Source organism: Hetaerina americana, unplaced genomic scaffold (assembly GCF_022747635.1).
Source record: "Hetaerina americana unplaced genomic scaffold, ioHetAmer1.1.p SCAF_2, whole genome shotgun sequence".
NCBI classification, from domain to species: domain Eukaryota; kingdom Metazoa; phylum Arthropoda; class Insecta; order Odonata; family Calopterygidae; genus Hetaerina; species Hetaerina americana.
This window is the reverse complement of record NW_027286763.1, coordinates 84,031,223-84,041,945: the sequence shown is the minus strand read 5'-3', so window position 1 is coordinate 84,041,945 and position 10,723 is coordinate 84,031,223. Positions and strand designations below refer to the sequence as shown.

The 10,723-nt window shown below is 33.3% G+C and overlaps 1 protein-coding gene across 5 annotated transcripts in view; it reads left to right on the top strand.

Annotated features, from left to right (window-relative positions):
* The first annotated feature begins 245 nt into the window (after nucleotides 1–245).
* Nucleotides 246–10,723, top strand: part of DCTN1-p150 (dynactin subunit 1) — a 59,858-nt gene continuing 49,380 nt past the window's right edge. For all 5 annotated transcript variants that reach the window (XM_071585682.1, XM_071585685.1, XM_071585683.1 and 2 more), the window contains exons 1-3: nucleotides 246–417; nucleotides 4,875–5,066; nucleotides 9,206–9,360. In XM_071585682.1, coding sequence (XP_071441783.1) covers nucleotides 4,890–5,066; nucleotides 9,206–9,360 — 332 coding nt within the window. In that variant the 5' untranslated portion in view covers nucleotides 246–417; nucleotides 4,875–4,889. The remainder of the gene's footprint in view (nucleotides 418–4,874; nucleotides 5,067–9,205; nucleotides 9,361–10,723) is intronic.

Sequence of the window (10,723 nt, the reverse complement as noted above, 5' to 3'; positions counted from 1 at the left end):
ATGAAGACCATGGATGGCATGGGTAAGCTTTGGAGTGATTAATTTGAATAATTACACGGGAAAATAAATTTAAAAGCAATCATTATCTTTAAAGGTGCAGAATATAATATACTTTGTGGTTATAGCAATTGAGAACGTAGTTACTACAGTTATTAAGCCTCGTTTGAGAAAGCGCCATATAAACAAACGGCTGGCGTGGTTCGGTTTTCTGCAAGGACCGCGTTGTGTTGTGTGATTGTCAAATTTGCGCAAACTATGGCTGCCGGATACGCCAGCTGAGTGCTAGTTGATCTAGAAAGTATTTGGTTTGGTATTTATATTTGGTCCGTGGAATAAATGGGCTCTATATCTTTGGGATTATTAGAGTAGTAGACATCTTGGTTCCTTTATTGAAGGATTGTCGGATTCATGAGCCTGGTTGGTGTTATTCTTGATTTTAGTATTTATAGAAACATAACTTTTGTCGGTTGAATGGTATTCTACTACTATTTGTATAGTCTAAGTCAAAGATGTCGTTAAACGCTTTTAAGTGACTACAATTATGAGCCGAATTCTGAAGTATTAATGGAGTGTTTGTTTAATGAAAATTATGAATTATTCAGCATGGTTCTTACGGAAAAAATTGGATTTTTTTTGTTACAAATAAATGTCAAATTAACGTTCTAAAATATTTGCTTCCATTTGAACTAATTTAGTAAGACATCCTGACCAAGTAAAAGACAGGGTTTGTGCAAATTGTTATCGTATCATTATTGGTATCGTAATGGCTCTATGGTTAGCTACCATGAAATGTATATTGCATTACTGTAAGTAATGATAAATTTAAATCGCCCACCTTAATTTCGAACGAATTTGATAATTAATTAGTGGAAAATGACCATATTACATATTTTTACTGTCTCCAATAGTGTCACAATTCTTAGTTTATTATTTTAAACCTAATCTTAAATATGCGAGGGTTGTCTTATGATTAGTGGTTTATATAGTTTTGCAGTTCAATTCTCCAAAACCATATTATTCCACTTTAGAAAAATATTTCCTGACGAGTATTTTACCTTCTATTTCAAACATAGATTTCTTTATTTTCGTTTAGACTTTTATTCAATTTCATTTATCCAGCACTCACAGAAATGTTTACATTCACCACAGCAATGGAAGCTACAATGAAAATAGCAACTTTCCATTACATATTTTCAAGATCGCTAACGCCTTTCAAACTAGTTTTGTGTAAGGAGTGTCTGGATTTTGAAAAGATAAAAATTTACAAATGGGACTTGCCTGAAGCAGATGTTATTGAATTATGTTTTGTTACATCTTTTTTCCGTCATTTATAATGATATTAATATTGATATGATAACCTGCCAATATACTCATGATAGTTATTGATTGAGGGGTAGTATTGTTCCCTTTCTCTTATAGACTTTCAGGTGGATAGCTGTGGTTTTTACTTCGATAAACATGTTTTTGTGATTATCATGAGAGCTAATTTATATATATTTCTTTGAACTGATAAAATGCTAAATTTCATATCAAGAATTAGCAAAGATGTTGGTAATCGAAGTCTTATTTGTAACATTAATTCAACCATTTTTGGTGTATGGAGTATATAGGTCTCCATATTATGGGTGAAATGGGTTAACTAGATAGGTTCGTAGATGCTTTGTGCTGTTATTCATATAGTTAATGGTAGTCTATCGTCTAAGGTAGATTTCGGATTGACACAATAACTGAAACATATTGATATAAATGATTTCAAACTCTGAATAATTACGCCTGAAATAAGGGAATATTACATTGGTGCCAAAACGTTCAATTAACTGATTATAAAAAAATGTAGCATAATTTCACTTTCTCATAAAAAATAGCCAAAGCGCACTAACTATTCAATTGTTGGTGAATTTTTCCCTTGGTCAAATTATGTTGGGGATCTTGGGAGTTCATTTTCGTCATGCTTTGTCATTTAAGACTCACATTGGCAACATAGTGCTAAGATGGATAGTAGGCTTAATTTATAGATTCCTGAGGGGTACCAAAGACATTGCTAAAATAGGATGTGGTAGTCAAGGGGAAAGAGACCTGAGCGACTTATGAAGGGATCTGGTTTGATTCCAGATGATGCCTCTTGGGAATCCTCAGCTTTGTTCATGCTGTGTGATTTTTTGGGTGTTAGATCTTCCTGGGAAACCACAGGCATGCATAGGAAGGAACTGACTCCCCTACTTGGTTAATTTGTGATTTCACATGCTCTGTATAACTTAGTACTGTGTGATGTGTAACTTTACCTGCCAAATCAACCTCCAGATTGGTTCCTGCAGTGGTGGTGATGTTAAAAATCTCATGCTCTTTCCTTGTAAGGATAGTGCTTGCATGCATTGCCTTCCTATTGAACCCTCAGTGTATAACCCATGAAAAAGAACATTGAGAGAGTACAGGTACTGCACAATTTCCTCAAGATGACAACTTATTATGCTAGTTTTTTTTCTGATTAGGAGTTCCATTTATTGAATCCATGCATATTTTTGAAATTGATTCCTGTTCATTTAGGTGCTGTTTAATCTTTCCTATTTATATTGGGCATCAATAATATATTCATCTCTATTTGGAAAATAAAAATCAGCTCTACCTACTAGGCTAACAGTACTAACTTGTATTTCATCAAGTACTGTGGTAGAAATTTCTCTTATAATACTGCCATAAATATAAATAATAAATACAAACATAAATTCTCCCATAATTAGGGCTAATTGCTCTTACAAAAAAATGGACTCATGGTTGAAATTTATTTGGATACTTTATCCTGTTTTAACATAAAGCTTTGGACTCATCGGTTTGTGCACCAAAATGAGATTTTATAAATGGATATCTATGTGTAATTGTTTTTATGTTAACAAGTACTGATGAGTTAACATGAATGTGTTTATTTCATTATTCTCTGCTTATTTGTATGCATTGAATTGGATTTTCCCGCGATAAACATTAATATTATAAAAACTTCTGCCCTGGACAATTTCTATCCCAAGTCAGATAGCCACTACCAATATGTCAGTTCACCACCAGTTGTCCAATTATGAATTCTTTTAAGAAAATGGGCGTTTTGAATAGTTAATAATCCTTAAATTTGTTGTGTGTACAAAAATTAAGTACCACAATCTTCAATTTAAAAAAAAATGTTGGTATCTCTAATTGAGAAGGAAGGAAGGGTTTTTGGGGGACAGCGTGTTGAAGCAAATCATGGTATTTTAAAAATTTACAATATATGCTAAAATTTATGGAAGGCCAAAATTAAAATTTCCATTTCTAAGAAACGATTAGGGAAATAATAGAAACTATTCAAGAATGCTCTCTCTTTATTGTATTTAAGTTATCTGAACTGCAGTTTCTTTCAGGAATAAGGATGAAATTCAAGTATAATTTAAATGACCAAGCAAAAAATTAGGTTTGAGTTGGAGAGTTTAATTTTTTAAATATTTTAATAGAGGTGTAATCATTTGAATGACTTTCATCATTTCTGCATCCCCACTTGGTTAGTCTTGTTGACCATTTCATGTCCCTTCTTTAGATGAATACAGTTGTTTAAATCGATCATCAAATTTTGGAAAAGCGCAAGGCAGTAATGTTTTTAAGGAACAAAATCTCTAATCCTCCCTTTTTTTAAATTCTGAAATTTTGGCCAAATTATTCCCTAATGGCACTTCACAGATTGGTGTAATGAGAGAGCTCTCTTTTTCCCTGAAACTCTCCATGAATTTCTCTAAAATCAATATTTTTAGTTATCACCAGTCTAAGAAGAATTCATATTTCGCAAAGGTCAATTTGAGAATAGTTAGTTTCACTGATTGCAAACCTAAAATGAGGATTGCCAGAAATTTTGCCTATTGATAAATATACTCAAGCAGGACAGGTGCATCCATTGTATATGCAATGTGGTTATACATGATATCTATGTAATATTTAAGGTATGATACTATTGAGATTCAACTCTTAACATCCATGAATGAACATTTGTCCACATGGATGAATTTTTTATACGTGATGGTTCCTAAAATGGATATATGATACACACTGTGTGTGCTTTGAGCTTGAATTGCTTGTGCATTAACTTGAATGACCTCTACATACTTAAGCTTGCTTAATTCCAAATTTAGTTTGAGACCAACAAATATAAACAGTATTTAAATTTTTTGAAAATATGCTAAGAGTAATTTCCAATTTGTAAAATTTATCAAAGAAGTTGTGCTAATAGGAGTTAATGTTAAAGTTGTGTTAATGACCAATGATGTAGCACTGGGTGTCTTCTGTAAATGGAGTGCAAATTCATAGGTGTTTGTTGATGGATATCAAAAGACAATATATTAAAATACAAAATGCCTAGAAAGTAATTGTGAGTGATAAATCAGGTTCTTTTACTCATAAACTGAAAATCATTGCACTAGTGCATATTTTGATCCAGTGTGCTACTACTATATGCTATTTTTTTATAATTGGAAATTACACTTACGAGTATGAAGTCATCCACCTGTAAAGATGAGTTTTTGTGCCTGATACACTTCCATATTGCTGCCACTGCAATTGTTTTCTCATTGTAAAATATATATCAGTATTTTTGTCATGGTTTAACGTAATTAACTATGAAAATTGCAAGCCGTTAATTGTTCAAAGTGACTATTTAAAAAAAATGGTATAGCATGCTAATAAAAATTGACTTCTAAACCTCATTGTTCATCCTGAAGGTCAATGATAATAAAAATTGACCTTCTTACAATGTGTTAATGTCTGTGAGATTCAGTTGTTTCAGTAATTCTAAATAAAAATTATTTCACCTTTTCTTTAAATTATGACTCGTATTGTGTTTCTTAATATAATTCCGTGTACAGAGTGTTTGGTGAAGCATGGCAGAAAAGGCAGTTCGAATTGGCCAGCGCGTGGAAGTGGGTGGGAAGGAGGTTCAGGGTGTTGTTGCATATGTTGGAACCACTTTGTTTGCTAGTGGGAAATGGATTGGTGTAATTCTGGATGAGCCAAAAGGAAAAAACAATGGAACTGTCATGAACAAGCAATATTTTGAGGTATGTACCTTTGTATCTCTGGACATATTTGTGAAGTAATTTGATGCATAAAAATTAGAAGATTAGAATATATAGTTACCTTTTGAGCACTATGGATGAGATTTTGTGTTTGTATGGACATGTTTGATGTTGTTGTGATGTTATCTTACAAAACTATCAATATATGACAAAATAAGTTAATACAAGTCAAGAAACTTAAAATGTATGGAAATAGGGTGACAGAATTTCACTGTTGCCAGTAAAGGACCTTAACCTCATACTATAGCTGTCCCAAAGTGAGTAGATGATTTACAATCACAATGTTCGATAAATTACAATTCCCTTTTGATATTCTTTTAATGAACTCCACTTGGATTCTGCTTAATTATATTACAAGTCTCCTTAAAAAGAAACTTCATTGTTATTGTTCACTTTACCTGGGTACGAGCACTTGTCTCTTGTTCAGCATGATTATTAGCCATAATGTTCACCAAAGATGCTGAAGGAGTCGACAATATTCCTTTCCTGGATATAGGTATTCAGAGAAAATCAAAATAGAATTTTCAGCCAATTGGTGTGCGGATAGAAAGCTCATGCTGGTAGATACCTAAATTTGGCCTCTCAAAACCATCCTTGACGGAAAGCTTGTGCAATAAGAACATAACCATTGTACCAAAATTGTCTGTGTTGATGGAAATCTTGGAAGTGGAGAAAGAATTTCTTCTCTTAGTCCTGAAAGGGAATAATAACTGCATGACAACTTAACCTAAAGGGCTATAAGAGACTGAAAATCAATCAGAGAATACGTCAAGGTCTCTTTTGAGTGTAGCTGAAAGTTAATATTGATAAACATATTGTGAAAAGAGTGCTAGAAGTGTACTCTAAATTGATCTCAGTTTTAGTATAAGCATAACCAAGTTCACTGGTAAAGACATGCAACCTAAGTGTGATTGGAAGAGGTTCTTGGCATCTGATGAAGTAACCAAAGATTCAAGAAGTTCTCTCGGGTTTCCCACCGGGTCAGGTTGCAGTACACCGACGTTTCGAAGGCTGACTCTGCCTTCGAAACGTCGGTGTACTGCAACCTGACCCGGTGGGAAACCCGAGAGAACTTCTTGAATACCATACGCCGGGAAAACCTGAGATCCTTCATAACCAAAGATTGCTAAGCCATTTTGCTTTTTTGAAATCATTGAACAATGGAGCAACATTCATGAGTACCTTGGCCTGAAGAAAAAGAGGACATAAGTAATTTTTTTCATTCTTCTTATAATGTTAACAATAGGAGAAGTGAAATTTTGATTATATTTTAACAGTTATAGCTAACCCCAGAAATGTATAATTTAATGGTCAATTGAAGTTATTGATTATTAACATCAAGTTAATAATTTCAATGAACAAATTAATTTTCAAAATCATCAAATTTTGATAATGGTGTGATGGCAATGCAAGCATACCATGGGATGTTACAGTCTAGGGATTTGCTTAAATGAGTTAGTGACAACTTTGTAAAATTGGAATATTTAATATAATTTTGGTCCTAATTGATCATTGGAATAATTGGAAGGCAATTGAATACCAAAATTGTTAGTTTTTCTATTCATAATTTGTATATATACAAAGCGAAAGAAGTGAACTCTCTCATTTTTGGTATAAAGTGCATGTTAGGTGAAATAGTGTTCATTTTAATTGTAGTTCATGATGAAAATAGATGTTTCAGGAGTAATATGGTGGATGTCATGATTGATTAAAAATTGGCAATTTCCCCACAAAATAAAATTTAATGCGACCGTGTAAGAAGCTCATATAAAAATCCACAGTACTGTGGGAATCAGTCTTTTCTTTCATTAACATACAACATAAGTACTCTTAAAAATTAAATCATCAACAACAGCTTGTCTTTCATAGAGTGACCTTTGAGAGATGACCCAAAGATCCTCATCCCAAATGCAAGCAATTATCAAAATTGAAAATCTATTATAAATCTTCAATGGTATTTTATTATTCATTGTTTCATAACCTTGAACTACAATTATTAATTAAAAAATACAAATTTTCCACAAAATAAAATTTAGTCCGACCGGTTTCAATGCAACTACAGCATCATCAGGTAACAGTCATCACTCCAAGTCCAATATATATGCTGAAAAGTAAGTAAGGGTAGGGTAGTGGAGAAGAGGGAGGAAAGGTGGAAGACAGCATGGGTAACTATGTATGTAGTGGGGGAGGGGAAGGGGGTGAGGAAGACAAACTAAACAGGTGCAAAGATCTTCAAAGTCTGGAGAGAACGTCGTAGCTGGATGGAGGGGGATTTCCCATTGGGGGTGTGTGCCACGGAGCGGTGCCATACTTCCAGGGCCATGGAGAAAGCGGGTGAAGTAGGGGTGTTTTAGTCCTTGTTTAGTGCATGGTATCAATGCACAAAGGGTAAAAACTGGTGATTAGGGGTTTGGAATCACTTGTATATTATGGCTTTCTTGCTTTTCAGCATATAAACTGGACTTGGAGTGATGACTGTTATCTGATGATGATGTAGTTACGTTGAAACCGGTCGCATTCAATTTTATTTTGTGGAAAATTTTCAATTTTTAATTAATAATTGTAGTTCAAGGTTATGAAAAAATGAATAATAAAATACCATTGAAGATTTATAATAGATTTTCAATTTTAATAATTGCTTGCATTTGGGATGAGGATCTTTGGGTCATCTCTCAAAGGTCACTCTATGAAAGACAAGCTGTTGTTGATGATTTAATTTTTATGAGTACTTATATTGTATGTTAATGAAAGAAAAGACTGATTCCTACAGTACTGTGGATTTTTATATGAGCTTCTTACGCAGTCAAACATTAAGTTATGGCATTCTGTATGGTAGAATAAATATCTATGTGGTTTATTGAAACTCATGCAAGAATGTGAAATGGTGGTAGACTTTCCACAAATGTATATGACAGACAAGGTGTCTATATTATGTAGGACAGTCCATAACTCGGTTGTATGAACATTCATAGTGTCTCTCCTGTTAACACATTAAAATAAGTGTCTTCCTTTGTATCATACTTTGCCAAGTAAGTACCATGTCCACCATTCCTGTTTTGTAATGTTAGAACAAAAAATTACCATTTGATTATGAAGTGTAATATTAATTTCATACATTTAACTTGTGTTTAAAAACTATTCAGGATTGTTATGTTAATTTATAATTCACTCCATTGCTAGGTAAAGGTATGGCACAAAACATTCATATCCATTAGAAACTCTTTCTGTACCAAACAGTAGCTAATTAGGTTCATGAGTCTGAAGCCAGAGAAAAGCCATAATTTACTTAAGGGCATCCTGCTTCTATTTTACCAAGGAATGTTTTTTCAGGTAGGAAGGTGAATGTGTGTTAAGTCTTATGGGTCACATCTGAAGTGTTAATCAAATTTCAATTTTAATGCTAATATGAATTATTTTTGAGAACCATTATAAAATATAAATCACATTTACTCTACCAGTGGTTCCTTAATTTGTGGAGCCATACTTTTATTTGCTATCCACTGTCAGTACTTAGGTTTATGTTAGTGTTTTTTTTTCATAAGCATGGGATTTTCTGGCGACTGTACTCCGCATCAGGTGGGCATAACGTTGTTTAATAATAAATTTACTTCTCATAGAAAAGTTTCTCATATCCGTGCATACATTTATGGTACCTAAATGTATTATAAACCAATGATTACTCCACTTATTTTACCAACTTCTATTGTGCTGTCTTCCCATGGAGAAATTAGTGAACAATTGTCAGGACAGGAGTGAGAACCATACATAAAGAATGCTCCCTGGAAGATCCTTGGAAATAACATATCCATTTTATGCAAAGCCCAACACTGGGCATGCGTTACAGGAAAAATTATGCAGGCGGATATTACAGTCTGGAAAGAATGGTCAGCTGATTCACCAGAGGAAATAAAATTTTAACTTTCATGCTCTATAATTTTAATGATTTAATGGTATTAGTTTCTTCAAATATTTTGAGTCATTTTCAAATTACTATGAAACTAACTCATAAATCTACTGCCCTTTTTGTATTCATGTTTATTGGTAGAAGGTTTTCCTTTTTTTGAGGTATCTCATCAACACAACCTTTAATTTGTGCTCATAATGTTATAACTTCATTTTAGTGCAAGGAAAACCATGGAACATTCGTGAGACAATCGCAGATTTCTATTATTGATGGAGGATTGTCTGCCGAAGCAACTTCGCCATCAACACCCTCCACATCATCGTCAATCACTACTCCTACCTCTGAAGAGAGGACACGAAGCCGAGCTAGCAGGTATTTGCACTTATGATCATTGCATATATCCTTTGACAAAGTGGTGGTGGCTTACTTTTAACAAGAGCATCATGAATGAGAATGTTGCATTCATTACACTCAAGTTTTTCAATGCATGATTAGATGCAGTTACTTATGCACCACATTCATATTTTTTTAGTTTATCATTTTCACTCAATCTTCTAGCACATCTCATTAAATAAATGATGTTTACTCTTCAAAGTAATGGTTAAATGTGAGCAAAACTTTATCACTCCACAAAATGGTGATAGACTAATAATAAAGTAGGTGTAATAACATTTTGTATCCAAAACCATTAAAATGATCATTAACTAATCGAGAAGTTAAACCTTTGCAAATATTGCTAATGGAAAGATCCTGGGAATTAAATGTTTTGCCTCATGCAAAAATCTAGACAAGCACCAAGCAAAATCTCACTTCACAGTTTATGATCCCTAAATCTTTAATTATGTTTTTTGTTTGAAAATAATAAATAGGTGAAAGAAAATATTCTATTGTTTCAGGCTTCACTTCGTGGAAGTAATTAATATCCATTATTAAAATAGAAAGAAAGACTCGTACTTTTCCATAGATTTAATTTCACAATACTCGAGATCTCACAAGACTCGTACTTTTCCACAATCTGTGGAAAAGTACGAGTCTTTCTTTCTATTTTAATAATAGGTGAAAGAAACTTTCAACTGAAAATTCAAGGTCTAGATTTCACAAACTGTGAAGTGAGATTTTTCTTGGTGAGAATTCTTGGCAAGGAGTAATAACTCCTTAATTGGCGAATGACCATTTTATTGGTTTTTAAATGCAAACTGGCATTACACCTACCTTTTTTATTATTGGTCCATCACAATGAAAAATATAAATAGTTAATTAAAATTAAGTGGATACTTGCAGATTGTATTTTTAGTGATCAGTTTTTAATCTTATAATTGAATATAGTTTTTTAGGAACTGTAGTCAATTCATACTTGCCACTTTCAAACTATGTAAATGATTACTTTCTTTCAACTGCATAATCCAATTGAAGCCAATAACTTTGCGTTCATTTATGAATCCTTTTTTTCATTTAAAAAATTTTTGACTGACGATTTTAAAACCTCACTGAATTCCATAACTCGAACCTCTGCGAGTTGAATATGTCTCCAACTGGAGAACTGTCTCTTACCCCAATAGCCTAATATCATGCATGACTGGGGATCGGGATGGTGCGGTGACTAATGTACTGGCTTCTCACCCAGAGGATCCGGGTTTGAATCCCAGAGGCATCAGATATTTTTCACTGGTTTCCTGAACCCTTACTTAAAGTGCTTTGTGGAGAGCACTTTGAGTAAGTATGTCATCCATCGGAT